At 42.3% G+C, this 15,651-nt stretch overlaps 2 protein-coding genes across 3 annotated transcripts in view; both read left to right on the top strand.

The window, feature by feature from the left end:
- Positions 1 to 9,837, top strand: part of KCTD16 (potassium channel tetramerization domain containing 16) — a 156,543-nt gene extending 146,706 nt beyond the window's left edge. For both annotated transcript variants that reach the window (XM_080997250.1, XM_080997249.1), the window contains exon 3: positions 7,962 to 9,837. In XM_080997250.1, coding sequence (XP_080853376.1) covers positions 7,962 to 8,413 — 452 coding nt within the window. In that variant the 3' untranslated portion in view covers positions 8,414 to 9,837. The remainder of the gene's footprint in view (positions 1 to 7,961) is intronic.
- The window catches only part of LOC308472376 (uncharacterized protein), a 616,296-nt gene that overhangs the window by 563,400 nt on the left and 37,245 nt on the right, over positions 1 to 15,651 (top strand). The gene's annotated exons all lie outside the window — the stretch shown is intronic.

The following is a 15,651-nucleotide window of genomic DNA, read 5'->3' as shown; positions in this document are numbered from 1 at the left end:
GGATTGTCTTCCATGACCACAGTCTTAACAGTGAGTTCCTAAGTGACTGTGGAGGCTAATTCTGGATCCACATGTCCCCGCAATGGGGAAATAGGTTTCCAGACAGGAGTTGATCACAGTGAGGGTTTGCCAAACGTGCCTTCCTCTTAGCACATTTCTCCCTTTTGTCCTGTGTTCCATTGTCTTCAAAGTCCAATACACCTTCAGTAAAGGCTGTTCTCCAATTGGAGCGCTTGCAGGCCAGTGTTTCCTAGTTGTTGGTGTTTATACCACATTTTTTTAGATTTGCCTTGAGAGAGTCTTTAAACCTCTTTTGTTGACCACCAACATTACACTTTCCATTTTTAAGTTTGGAATAGAGTAGTTGCTTTGGAAGACAATAATCAGGCATCCAAACAAGATGACCAGTCCAACGAAGTTGATGTTGAAGAATCAACTGGTGATCTTTGCTTCTTCCAGTACACTGGCATTAGTTTGCCTATCTTCCCAATTTTCAGAGACACCATTAATGGAATCTTTCAAGGAGATGGAGATGGTGTTTATAAGTGGTCCATGTTTCACGAGCATACAGTGAGGTTGGTTGTACAATAGCTTTGTAAACAAGCATTTTGGTTTCCCTGAGAATGTCCCAGTCCTCAAACACTCTGCACTTCAATTGGGAGAAAGCTGCACTCGCAGTGCTGGATTTTGGCATCAATGTTGTTCCTTGTGGAAAGATAACTGCCCAGGTAGGAGAAATGATCAACACTTTCCAACATTACACCATTGAGTTGGATTTGTAGTGCTGCAGAAGGGTGATTTTCTGTGAAGATATTTAGGATGGTTTGGAGCTCATCCTCTGAGTGTACACACTCTACGTTGTCATCAGCATACTGAAGCTCTATGATGGAAGGCATGGGAACTTTACTCTTTGCTTTCAGCCTACTCAAATTAAAGAGCTTTCCATCTGTTCGATATATGATTTCTACCCCAGTGGGGAGTTTCCCTTCAACAAAGTGTAGGATCATGGCAATGAAAATAATAAATAGAGTTGGGGCAATAACACAACTCTGTTTAACACCTGATCCTGCTGTGAATGGTTCACTTTGAGAGCCATTGTTATCTGCGATCGTTGCTGTCATATTATCATGGAGGAGCCAAAGGATGTTCACAGATTTATCTGGACAGCCAATTTTAGAAGGACAGTCCACAGGGCATTACGATTTACAGTGTCGAAGGCCTTAGCCAGATCAATAAACACGATATACAGGGGTTGGTTTTGCTCTCTGCGTTTTTCTTGAAGCTGTCAAGCAGTGAAAATCATGTCCACTGTCCACCTGGAAGGTTTAAAACCATTTTGGGATTCAGGAAGGGTAGCCTCAGATATTGTTAGGAGATGGTTTGCTAAGATCCTTGCAATAATTTTTCAGGCCGCAGCTAATATGGAGATGCCTTGATAGTTTCCGCAATGCACTCAATCTCCTTTTTTAAAAAGGTTGATAATTTTGGCATCTCTAAAGTCTGCTGGGATCTCCTCTCCCAGATTTTTTTGATGAACATGTGAAATTGTTGTGTACATTCAATTCTACCCACTTTGAAGACTTCGGCAGGTATCCCATCAGGTCCGCTGGCTTTGTTGTTTTTCATTTGGTTAATAGCTGTACACAACTCTCCCAGATTTGGAGATATTACAAGCTCGTCTCTAATTTATTTTTGAAGAATTTGTGAGAGGACCTCAGCAGCTACATGGGAGTTGCGGTTAAGGAGATGCTAGCAATGTTCTTTCCAGTGCAGTGCAATAGCTTCTTTATCTTTTAGAAGTGTGGTACCGTCTGTTGAACGTAGGTGGCATATGCCATGATTTATTGGCCCATATACAGTGTAACCTCTACTTACGATCATAATCCGTTCCGGAGGCCCATCCGCTGGGCGAGACTGGACACTAGTAGAGGCGCCATTGTGTGCGTACACATTTGGCAGCAGTGTGCTTCTGTGCATGCACAGATGGCAGCAGCTGCTTGTTTGCATGCGCAGATGGCAGAAGCCGCTTCCGTGCATGTGCAAATTGTGGCAAACCCGGTGTTTACTTTTGGGTTTGCCGTGGTCGCAACTTGGAATGTCTGCGAGAAGAGGCAGTTGTAAGTCGAGGTTCCACTGTATGGTCTTTGTGGCTTTAAAGAAACTCTGTGCATCATGATATCAGCTAAGTGCTGGGTCTCTTGAGCTTCTTTTATCTACCTGGTGTTCTTTAGTTCTCTGGTTTTTCTTTGAACCTCAGCCTTAGCGTTGGCTCAGGTTTTTTCACAACGCATAGTCACAATGCATGCACTTCCCAAATCTGTTCTGGGGTGGGTGGGTTCCCCAACCCTCCAGAGCACATTAGTAGGGGGAGAGGAAAGAGAAATTCCATTGTATAAGTGTAAGGCCTTGCACCTACAGGATGACTTCATTGGTTCAACTCAGTGTACCTGCTCAAAGAATCCAATTTGATTCCCTCCATCAACCCATAGAACCAAGGAAGATATTTTGCTCTCCGAGGCAAAATTATACCCCCACCCTTCTATGCACTTATGCTGACTGGATTAGCAGCTGAATCTTGCATTAACAGGACAGAACAGAATCCCCATTCTCTGCCTGAGGGCACATGCAACTCCAGCACCCTACCCTCTCTTCCTGTTGTCTCTTGCCTTATTCTGCCTAAAGATGGGGTTGACCCTGAGAAGTGCTACCCACCTCAGTTCACCATGGCCATATGAAATTGGAATCACAAAATGTGTCCAAGCAGATGTCCGGATACTGGAATGGAAATGATGACTTGCTTGCAGACACTATCGTGATTGTTTTCTTTGACTCAAGCAGTATTGAACCTTCTTCTTTTTCTTCTTTTTTACTTTGGTTTGTTGCAATGGCCAATATCAGGATGAAGGCACTGGGATTTAGGGACTGAAGTGAGAAACTTTCTGGGAGTAGATAAGGACGCTGATATTGGGCAGTGTGTAAGCACAGGAACAGTATGTGGGTATGAAGCCATTTCCTGTGATTTTTGGTTTAGACTCTGATTCTGCACACATCACTTACTTGGCCTACATAGGCACTGAAGTGTGCAGCTCCCTCATTAAATTATTTATGGATTTTGAAAGTTTCATGCATTTACAAACACATGAAGTGAAAAAGCACCCCCCCACACACAAAAAAACCACCCCCACAATTCTTCATCAGGTTGGGTTGTTTGCCTTGCACTTAAAGGGTTTTAGCCATCCAACAGAGAGAACTATAATCATGTGACTATTTGTGACCAATCTTACGATGGCCAGTGAGAAGAACTAAATGTAAACATGGCTTAATAACATTTGATGTCAGGTTTACCCCATCAAATGGGCGATCTAATGGCATAAAGGAAGTAAATTGTTATGGGGTGTGCTAGAGTTGTGAGTGCATAGGCTTTAAATTCTGTCAAATGGATTAAACTGAGGGGGGGGGAATTATTTATCTCGATTATGCAGATTGAAGAACTGAATCGTGAAAATAGGCATAATCAAGGCTACAAAATAGTTTTACAGCTTATGCAACTATGCTTTGTGTGGCATTCCCTTCCCTTAGAATGGTTTGTGCTTTAACAGAATAAATAAAGTCACTTAGTCAGTCAGTCAATCTGTTGATACAGTCAACAGATCTCACCATAAAACTTGTCCATCAGTTAATATATGCATCATAATTACATATTTTCTTATGTAAGTGCTTTTGTATAAACAATAATAAACCATTTTATCCTGAAATGCTTGGCTTCAGTTCAGAAAAAATGCATAGGGTTGCCATATTTTGAAGAGCAAAAAAGAGGACACATTTGCTGACTTCTACTTTTAACTATAGATTGCTATGACGACTCTACCCATGAAAAAGAGGACATGCTATGGAAAAAGAGGACATATGGCAACCCTGGCTTGAGGACCATTTGCGATAAAGTGGTTTACATCAGATCTATTTGTTAAAACATGTAGGATACCATCTTTGTGTCTGTTGATCAAAATATATGGCTCTGTCCAAATGTTTCTGGTGCTTCAAGGCACCAGATTTCTGGTGCTTCAAGGCAAAATACATATGCAAATATGAATAGTGTTTCATTTGATGATTTCTAAGGTCACATGACCAGGATCTCTTAGGAATTATTGTTATGAGCATAGGTGGCTGTGATCCAAAGGAGTGTTGCACATGTTGCTACAACGGTGAAAGAAACCATGATGATGTACACTTGTGTAGCGTCTCCTGCCATACAGCCCACAATGGGCTCGCCCCATTTCTGTGCATGCTTCTGGATTAGATTTCTGGATTAGAGTCACTATTGTGTTTATAAAGTCACTGTGCATTATCTTAAGGAACAATCCACTTGCAGAAGAGCAGGAACATCAAGGGACTAGAATTTTCCTTCTGTTCTGGCCCAGTGCAGCAAGGCCAGTTTATATATTCAGGAGAATCATGTGGTAAAGATTTTACTGGACTATAGCATTTCATACTAAAAGTGGGAGGATGGCATGTTTGAAAGCTTCCCCTATGGGTTGGGTAGTGGGCGGGACCTATCTGTAGAAAAACAGCATATTGTGGAGACTACTTCAGCCTAGCTCTCACACTGAGAAGTTATTACTTCTGCTACAAAATGTGGAATGTTTCTGATGTGGTGAAGCTTTCAGTCATGCAACACTTCATACATATTCCAAAATGGCGCAGTCCAATGAAACTTTAACCATTGATTCTCCTGAATATATATACTGGTCTGAAAAGAAACTGGGTGAGCTTATTCTGTGGAATTCTATAGCGTTGCATTCTTAGCTGGAAAACAGATGGATTAGCAGTGAACCTCAGAAAGTTCATTCATGCCTGCTTTGCTTTTGATGTGGCACTGTTGTCTGAGAGAAAAACAAGAGAAGATTTATATCTGTTCTATATCTGACAAAAGCCCAAAGACATCCATCTCTATCTGTTATTCTCCTGCTGAATTACCTTCTTTTTTTCGCCTGTTGAAAGTTGGCAGTTAAATTTTGGAATAAATCATCCTATGATTTCTGAATATTGTTCTAACTCTGCTCTGTTTTCCACAATGAAACAATAGGTCACTCCAGTGGGGAGAAATTACCGTTGAGTTAAAATGTCAGCTACAAACTAAAGGCTTGTGAATCGATAAGGCTCATAGATGTATTTTTCAAAAGTTCATATGATCTGTTTTTAACTAAGCCTCTGTGTGCAATGCCTTTTACAGAGATGGGAGATTTTTTTTTAAAAAAGATTCAATTTAGCTATTATTGACTCCCCCCCCCCCAAGCTAGACACAGAAGGACTCTCAAAGCAGGTCTATAAATTAAATTAGCCACACAGTACACAGACTGTGGGGCTCCTTCGTCATGAACAGAGAAGAGCAAGTAGGAAGTGAGGAGAGAAGCTGTTTTCCGCTGCTTTTGTAAATCACAGGCATTTTGTTAACAGGTGTTGCAGACATAGAAAGATGGGAATGAAGGCAGTGGGAGGATTATATATATATATATATATATATATATATGCATGCAGTGCACATATTTCAAAAATGCATGAGCACTCTAGGAGCTCACAAAGTCATGTTTCGCTCCACTGCAGTTGGCTTTTTCATGAGGGGTGGGGGGAAAGGATCAGCCGCTTGATTGTATTTAACTATGTACCTGACAGCTGTAGATAGGCTGTGCAATGAAGTCTTGAGAGTGGAAAAATGCCCTGGATATTTTGAAGGATTTCTTCAGATTGGCACAAGAAGGAGGTTTTTGTTCCCAAGGAAGCAAGGCTTTGCATTTAACTGCTTTAAATGGTCTCAATGAGATGAGACACCTTCAGTTCAAACTGTCCTCACACCTTCTTTCTACGTACAATGCATGGATGGAGACGGGAGGAGTGGGATTACACTGCCTCACCCACATCCATCGCACATAGACCCCAAAGGTCTGAAAAAGGATGCTTAACTGTGTGTAAACATATGAAGTACTTACACATGTGCACAAGTCAAAACCCCTTTCCGGACTTCACAAAGGACAGAGGGTGGGACCAGGAGGGTGCATGTTATTGGGGACAGGACTAGTGGTGCAGTTCATCGCCCCTCTTGTCTTCCCTTGTCCATGTAAATATTCTATATATGGAGAAGATGAAGATCAAAGACAGCAGTAGCCCGTGTGGTGCCTTTCAACTCGCATGTGCCCCAGTTGCTGGACTCCAGCTCCCATCTGCCCAGCCAGCATGGCCAATGGAGAGGGGTGATTTAAGTTGTAGTCCAATGACATCTGCAGGCCACCACATTAGTGACCTGTGATCTAGGTGCTTAAGTGGTTTGCTAAAAAATAAGTTAAAATGCACAAATATGCACAGAAACCCTTAGAAAAAGGCATAGCAGTCTTAAGTCAAGAGGCCAACAACTCTTATCTATACAAATGTTTCAGAACATTAGCACCCCTTGGCAATGAAAAGCTTCTGTTCAGAGAGAAAGGGACATTTCAATTTTCTTCACTAAGGCTTTTCCAAATTGCCATTCTTGGTGCCAGCATGGTTCTCTCCAGAACACCTGTTCCAAATAGTCTTTGTCAGTTTGTGATTTTCAGATGACACAAGAAGCATACGCCAAGCATAAGTCCTCCTGATGCCACTAGGCAGTCCTACAGTGAAGTACAAATCCCCTTTGACACTGCAGCTCAGAAAACCCACCTCTCACTCAGCAGCTGAATGAGATCTTGCATTGAAATCAGAGCAGGACACCCAAAAAATAATATAAGGGATTTTTGTTTGTTTATCTGTTGATCATTACTGTATATCCCCTTGGAGATGGTTATGTTTTTAAATCCCACCTGGGAAGGGCTGGTCTGCAGTCTTATATGAACAATTCCCATTGAAATTAGTGGGACTTGCCTCTGAGTAGAGATTCATAGGATTGGGCTATTACTTACTTTAGAAAATAACAGTGAAGGTCTATCATTATGGGTGGTGTCTCTGTGTTGCTTATGAAGTCTCTGATATCATGTACAAGGGATGACAGTCAGGTTCTGCCCTTACTGCACTCCATAAATATAGAAGAAAGGAAAAAGATGTCCCAGAGAATGGGGAAGTGGGTAAACCTATTTCCTGCTCCCAATGTCTAAAGCCTGTTCCTGTTTGCATAACCCACTCTGAATTCTGTTTATTTTAATCACACAAGCGTGTGGCAGAAGTTTAGAAACTGGCTTTATTTTTCAATACAGAAAGGCAAAAGAGGCATCCCATCCCCTCATTTGCATCTCTGGAAACTGTGCCCCAGTTTCTCTTGCAGATGATGTGTCTCTGTTAAGAAGCTGCTACTCAGCAAACTAAATTATATTTGGCTTGATTTGAATGATGGTTATGGTCCCCACAGGTTGGGAGTGATGATTATGTTCTCTCCAAAGACAGATGACATTTTAAATCCATCATTAGCTCAGTATTTCATTCAGAAGGCAAACGATTTTTTTCCTTTATTTTTCCTTTATTATTTTTCTTTAAAAAAACTGTTCTAGTTTTTCCTTCTAGCCATAGATTATTACTTTGGGCACATCTTCAACTAAGCATTTTTAAATGACAAATCAAGAAACCAATTAAGACATATTTAGTCTTCGGTGCTGCACCCGCTTACGCACACTTAAATCCTATTGATTGCAGTAGAACCTAAATGCATGTAACTGGTCAGGGGATTTCAGTCATAAACATTGGTTTGCGTTGTGTGTGTGTTTAATGCTAGAGGCTTTCCAGCTGGCTGATTACCAACCTCAAAGACCAGTAATTTTTCTTCCCAGAAGAGCCTCAGTTCTCATTTGTGTGCTCCATTTATCCTGCCAATATATTCACTATGTGGCGATGACATATAAGCCTTTTTCTTTAAGCATATGAATGAAAGCTGCATTGTATGTCTCTCTCTGAATCTTGCCAGGTCTACAGGTCCTTACCACGTTCTCTGTTTCTATTTCCAGGAGAGCCTTCAAGATGGTCTTCATCACACTGTGACTGCTGCTGTAAAAATGGCAAAGGCGAGAAAGAAGGAGAAAGTGGAACCTCCTGCAATGAACTCTCCACCTCGAGCTGCGACAGCCAGTCAGAAGCCAGCTCCCCTCAAGAGACTGTCATCTGTGGCCCGGTCACCCGCCAGTCCAATATACAGACTCTGGATAGGCCAGTCAAGAAAGGCCCGGTGCAGCTACTTCAGCAGTCCGAAATCCGGAGGAAAAGCGACCTGCTCCGAACTCTAACTTCCGGCTCTAGGGAATCCAACTCTAGTAAAAAAAAATCGGCGAAAGAAAAGCTCTCGATTGAGGAAGAGTTAGAAAAATGCATCCAGGATTTCCTCAAGATCAAAATCCCAGACAGGTTTCCAGAAAGGAAGCACCCTTGGCAATCTGAACTGTTACGAAAGTATCGTCTATAGGAGCGGGGTTAGGGCAAGGAAAATCACCTTATTGCAATTTACAGAATGAGATCCTACATGATAAAGAAATAAAATAATAATGGTAATAATTTGTTAGATCACACACACAAAAATGACGATGACCCACAATCCATCACTATAGTACAGCCTAATTTGCCTATTTCACCAAAGCATTCCTAATTACACTATAACATTATCCTCCCTGTGATAGGAGGATTAACAAGGCATTCATCATGTGTTAACCTCCTGACATATGCCATATGCTTGCAGTGCCACACGCACAGCTAAGGAAACATGTGCAGTATGGTTGTGGGTTGGCACCACCAACGATGAAAATTCTCATATGGTTGGGCAGAGTTTTATGGTGGGTGGTGATTTTCTAAGCTGCATGCCTTCTTGAGTTCACCTTTAATGTCATTTATTTGGAGAGAGAAGCTGGGACAGGCAGATGTCAATGGTCTTGAAAGGAAGACGTGATGTCTTGCCGGTTTACACCAGGAGAGAGTGTATATATGTCTGTGTGCCACATAAAAGCTTTCATCGTTTCCTCCTTTTAACTGTGTGTTACTCTCAAAAAGGAACTACTAGAGCTTACTGGATGACCTATGTCTCTTCCCCACCCCTGTAGAATTATGTACAGAATAAGTATTTGCCCCCTTCTTTTCTTGGAGAGGAGGGTCAACTCTTGATATCAGCGGTAGATCTGAATTTGCTCTGTTTGCACACCATGAATGTTTATGAGCCACAGACTGCACTCAGCTTAGCAGGAACATCTGACAAGCCAATGGCTGCAATCCAGTAGGGAGATACGTGCGGGGTCCAAGTGGTTGTGGGCTGTTACACTTCAGATTTTGCTCAGTTTCTCTTTCAGCAATTTTCATCCCAATCCCTTAAACTTGGAGTGTTTAAAAAGTAGCCCCGTGGATTCAGGAGGGAGAGCTTCTGGAATTAAAACTGATAGAACTCTAGTGTGCATGGAGAAATGGCAGACATCTGCATTGTGAATTATAAGTGCTGCCAATGTGTTTTTGTTTTTTTTTATTGGCCTTGCCTTCCAAAGAGACTTTATGTGCATGCAGAAATCAAGCAGGAAATCCTTTCCCATCATGTTATCTCCACGCCAGAGAATATTTCTCTCTCCTTTTTTTTTTTTACCATATCAGTGATGGCACAGGGAGAGTAAAATAAGTAACTAAATGGCAACACTAATTGTACCTAGCTGTTGGACTCTTTCTGCAGCCTTCATTTCTTAACTTGAGGAATTGGGGGTGGGGGTGCGGAGAGAGATTAGGTTCAGTTCTAGTTGTGTACAAAATGGTCTTTTGACCATTTTGATACCATTTTCCTGGCATCTCTGTTAATATGTTAGGCGATTTTGTCTACCTCTCTGCTCTTTTTCCCTCTCTCATGCTATAGAGCTCTCGTCCCACTCACCCCCCACACTACTACAACAAATGTGTTTAGGAGATTAAGGATGAAAAGGAAAGGAACCAGTTGAAAGGGGAGATGCTGAAGATTATTCCTCTTCTGGAGGAAGAATAAGGGCAGGTCAAGCCGCTGAGTTGTTGATTTATGTGGGCTTGCCAAGCGCTGCTGCCAAGAACGTATTTGGCCCAAATAAATGGGGGAGAGCAGGCTCCCATCCCCTTTTGACACAGATGCAATTAGAAGAAATTATAGGCCTAACAAGATGCATTTTGCACTCCGGTTTGCAGGAAATGGATTGTTCAAGTGACAGGCAACATTCCGCTTCTAGCTGCATGCATTTGAAAATGAAATTAAAAATTGAAAAGTATCCAAATGCACTCAGCTAATGGGGACTCATGGGTGGGGGAGCAAGGGCCTTCTCAGAACACAAGAAATTCCCTTTGAGGGGAAGAGCTTCACTTACTTATGAACATCTTTTTTACCTATAGCATTAGACTGAAAGGGAGGCAGGGTCTAAAGAAGCTTGTGTGGGAATGTGTGAAGAATAAAGTGAGATGTGCAGACACAAAGCACTTCAGATGAAATAGAAACTTACCTTCTTTAAGCAGCAGGCCAGCCCTTCAGACAAACCCTCTTTGTCTATTTTGTAGACACAGGTTTATTCCAATTATGAGCACCCTTATATAAAAGCAGGTTTTGCTGTAATAAACAGTGCTTAACCTCCCTATATAGATGATGATGATGATGATTGATGAGCTCAAGATAACATGGTTCTTTCCCCTACATCCTATTTATTATCAGCAACCCCATGAGGTAGATGAGGCTGCAAGTTAGCCTCAGGCTGAGTGGGCTCAAGTGAGCTTCAGGCTGAGTGGAGATACGAACCTGACTCTTTTAGCCCAACACTCAAGAGCAGCACATGTCGTGAGGTTCCTGCTTACCTGGATGGGGATAATGTGGGCTGGCAGGAAGGTCACCTATGGGAGCAGCAGACTGTGGTCCTGCTTGTGCACCTGTGCACCTCCCTGCAGTGCTGCCCAACCCTAGACCCATCCAATTAAGCAGCAGTGCAACAACCACTGTTGGGATGGTGCAACTTCCATGATTATTGCCACATCTTAGTTGTTAGCTCTCAGGGTGCTGAGGAGTCAGAGGAAACATTCTGAAGCACGAGAAGGGAAATATTAGGAAGTTCAGTATGAAATGGTGCTGAAAGCATGTACCCTACCAGTACTTTCTGGAAGAACTGTTTGGCTTTCTTGGGAAGTGGTGGACTCTCCTTCATTATAGGTGTTTAAGCAGAGGTTGGATGGCCATCTGTAATAATAATAATAATAATAATAATAATAATAATAATAATAAATAATAATTTATTATTTATACTCCGCCCATCTGGCTGGGCCTCTCCAGCCACTCTGGGCGGCTTCCAACAAAATATTAAAATACAGTAATGCATCAAACATTAAAAGCTTCCATAAACAGGACTGCCTTCAGATGTCTTCTAAAAGTCTGGTAGTTGTTGTTGTTTTTTTGACATTTGGTGGGAGGGTGTTCTACAGGGCGGGCACCACTACCGAGAAGGCCCTCTGCCTGGTTCCCTGTAACTTGGCTTCTCGCAGTGAGGGAACTGCCAGAAGGCCCTCAGCGTTGGACCTCAGCATCTGGGTAGAATGATGTGGGTAGAGACGCTCCTTCAGATATACTGGACCGAGGCCGTTTAGGGCTTTAAAGGTCAGCACCAACACTTTGAATTGTGCTCGGAAACGTACTGGGAGCCAATGTAGGTCTTTCAAGACCAGTGTTATGTGGTCTTGGTGGCCTCTCCCAGTCGCCAGTCTAGCTGCCGCATTCTGGATTAGTTGTAGTTTCCGGGTCACCTTCAAAGGATGCTTTAGCTGAGATTCCTGGATTGCAGGGGGGCTGGACTAGATGACTCTTGGGGTCCCTCTTTCAACTCTACAATTCTATGATTTTATGATACTAAAGGCTTTTTAAAACTTTGATCAGGTCAGAATTCTATGGCTTTCAGAATTACTGATGGGAACCAATAAGCATCAGTTTGTTATGCCTGGGCTTAATTTTAGAGGAGAGAAGAGAGTCAGGATGTCTGTCTGGGAACACAATCTTCCAATCTGCAATGCCTGTCTCCTAATTCTGAGGAACGTTGGATTTTTTTATTTTTATTTTTGTCATTAGGAATGAGGGAAATCCACTCTGCAGCTTCTCAGGAGCACTTTCATCTCCATCTACTTTTTGGGCTTTCAGGGTGAGCCCAGGCACTGAAAATATTGATCAGGGCTGAGCTCCGCCACAAATCAAAACAGTCTTGCTGTGATTGAGTTGAGGTAGTATGCGTAGTAATTGAGTTGATGTTTAGCATTAGTGACATTTTTAGCAGCCTGTTAAAGAAACCATTCGCACCACAGAACCTGGATTTACATTGATTTAGTTAATTGGAGGTTAATTAGAGCAAACTCACTTAAATCCAAGCACTGTGGAGTAACTTTTTTTCTTCTTACAGCAGATCAGCTTGGAAAGCCTGAGTTTTTGCACAGGGTCTCTCCGCAGTACCTCCCAGCCCAGACAAAGGAGGTGCATGGCATGATGGGTATAGCACCAGCTTAGACTGAAGAGTCTTTGCTTTCAGCAGATCTGAAGCCTAGTCTCCTGGTTTTATGGCTGCCATCTTCTCTCACAATTTTGCAACTAAATTATTTATGGGGAGAGGTAGTCGCAAATAAATCTGCAGAGATCATTAGCCAGGCATAAATTTGCATTTCAATGAAGTCTGAACAGCTCTTATTGAGTACAGGTGTAGTGCAGGGATGAAGGAATCTGTGAGCTTTGGTTCCCCATCTCCCCAGTCCTAGGTTCAATTCTCTACATTTCCACATCAGTTTGTTCTTTAAAAAAAAAACAAAAAAAAAACCCTTGTGAAAATCTGCCCGCATTTTAATGGAAAATTTCCCTAATATACACATTTTTTTTGCATGTGGTTTCATCTAATATAATGCATTTTTTTATGTCATTTTCACTAATACACATCAGCAGAAACAACTGCTGCTTACTGGAAGTGAGAGTGGCAAAGTCAGCACTGTGCAAACACGTCGGAGGAGCCAGTTTCTGTACTTTGTGTATTTTTATTCAGATTCAAAATGGATTTTGGTGCTGAGAAATAGGGAGAGAATAGAACGATGAAGCCACCTGGAGCCCTTGTTAGCAGAGTCGGTATCAGGAGCTGTCATGGTAGGGAATCTGCAGGGGTCCCTCTGATAAGAGCCCCCTGGACCTGCTAGATGAAGTGAGAGAGAGCGGCCCATGGAGGGTGTTTGGAGGCCCTCCAAAACTTGGAACTATTGTCAATCCTTAGGGTGGGGAAAATAAGTGTAATAAATAAGCACATAAATCAGAGCTTTTTTAGTGCTGTAATCTTAGGAAGAAAATCAATGAAGAAAAGTTGGAAACTGAAATAATAATAATAATAATAATAATAATAATAATAATAATAAATTTATACCCTGCCCATCTGACTGGGCTTCCCCAGCCACTCTGGGCAGCTTCCAACAAAATATTAAAATACAGTAATGCATCAAACATTAAAAGCTTCCCTAAAGTCCCAGGAACAAACCAAGAGCAACTCCAGTGTCAAACTGAGATTTGATGTCTACGTATATGAATGTATTTCTTATTTGCCTTTATTTGAGCTTGAAAGATTATTAAGGCAGTTTCTCCCGCCAATTAATCATGGTTGCCAGGACATGGAGTCAAAGTAGCAAACAGCATCATCTTAATAAACTCTGCTCAAGTCCACAGTGGTGGGAGTGTGTGTATGAGCACACACACACACACACACAGAGAGAGAGAGAGAGAGAGAGAGAGAGAGAGAGAGATGTAATAATCTTACATGTACTTCATAGTAGAGTTTCCTCTAATAAAGCCTATAAACAAATCCAATTAATTACAGAAATCAAATGGACTCCCATAGTCCCCAGGTGTAAGGTTTGCCTTACACCTAAGGCATAAGCAAATTACAAAAACTCTGTGAATAGGAATAAGCTCCCACAGCTTCCCTGATCAACTTCTTCCACGATTTCATTGACCACTTAAGTCAGGGGTGGGGAATTTGCAGACTTGGGGATGCATGTGGCCCTTAGCCTATTTTTTTTTACAGGAATTAAGAGGGGGCAGGGGAAAAGGAGTTTGGCTGAGAGAGAGAATAGGGTAAAGGGGGACCTCCCACTTTTGGCTCAGACCCCGTCTACTTTTGCTTCTGGTTCCACCAATCACTGGCATGCAGCTAAGAGGAGCCAGTGACCCATCTAGTCCAGGATCCTGTTCTCTCACAGTGGCCAACCAGATGTCTGTGGGAAGCCTGCAAGCTGGACATGAGCACAGGAGGACTCTGCCCATCTGTGATTCCTAGCAATTGGTATTCACAGCCATACTGCCTCTGACAGGAGAGGTAGAACATAGGCATCCTGGCTAGTAGCCATTGAGAGCTACTAACAGATAGCACATGAGGTAATGTAGCCCTCAACAGAAAAAAAGTTTTCCATCCCTGATTTGATTATTCCACTTTGACCCTTTCCCAGGTATGTTGTTGTTGTTTAGTCGTTTAGTCGTGTCCGACTCTTCGTGACCCCATGGACCAGAGCACGCCAGGCACTCCTGTCTTCCACTGCCTCCCGCAGTTTGGTCAAACTCATGGTGGTAGCTTCGAGAACACTGTCCAACCATCTCATCCTCTGTCGTCCCCTTCTCCTTGTGCCCTCCATCTTTCCCAACATCAGGGTCTTTTCCAGGGAATCTTCTCTTCTCATGAGGTGGCCAAAGTATTGGAGCCTCAGCTTCAGGATCTGTCCTTCCAGTGAGCACTCAGGGCTGATTTCCTTAAGAATGGATAGGTTTGATCTTCTTGCAGTCCATGGGACTCTCAAGAGTCTCCTCCAGCACCATAATTCAAAAGCATCAATTCTTCGGCGATCAGCCTTCTTTATGGTCCAGCTCTCACTTCCATACATCACTACTTCCCAGGTATAGAAATGTAATTATTATTATTATTATTATTATTAATAATAATAATTCACCTTTTGATTTATAATGTACTTTTCAGAAAACGGATTCCCCTCCCAACTGAACTTGTCCATAGACATATACAGTCCATAGGTATTTTCCCTCTTGCCTTCTGGTTCTTTTTTGCATTTATATTTTTTCTGTCTTTCCTGGATACTTCCTCCAGAGTCTAAGCTGGCTTCAGAAAAAAAAAGCTATCTAAGGTAGTTTGGGGGTTCTGTCATGTCTCCATGAACAGCAGCATGAAAACATATCAGAAAGGCACAGAATCTTAGACAGGTTTTGGGTTTTGTTTTGGGGTTTTCTTGTCTTGTCCCCCCCCCCCATCAAGACTTGTGAAACAGATTCTTTGCCCAGCCAGGTCTGCAGAACAGTAGAAAACAAGAAATTAGTCTTTTCCATTATTATTATTATAGGCTCTTGATAAGAATCAGTCATTCCCCAGGATCATCATGTGCTCACAGTTCTTCTCACCGCAAATCACAAAGAAGACAGCCTAGCATTAATTCATCTTAATAGCAAATTATAGAGAAAAATGAATGTGGGGTTCATTCGCCCGATAGCACTTCAGCAGGGATTTATCTTGCAGTTTACATGCTGGATTGTCAATGAGGCACAGGCTGAAGCTCAGCATGGCTGACACTCTGCAATCTCAAATGCAGTCAGCTCCCCCCTCCCCCCCTCTATATATAAACTTATTGGATATTGTAGCACAAACCCTTTGGCCAGCAAGGAAG

The sequence above is a fragment of the Podarcis pityusensis genome (genome assembly GCF_964106645.2).
Source record: "Podarcis pityusensis genome assembly, chromosome: 2".
Classification (NCBI taxonomy): domain Eukaryota; kingdom Metazoa; phylum Chordata; class Lepidosauria; order Squamata; family Lacertidae; genus Podarcis; species Podarcis pityusensis.
The sequence above is the reverse complement of the archived record's forward strand: the minus strand, read 5'-3'. Positions and strand labels throughout refer to the sequence as shown.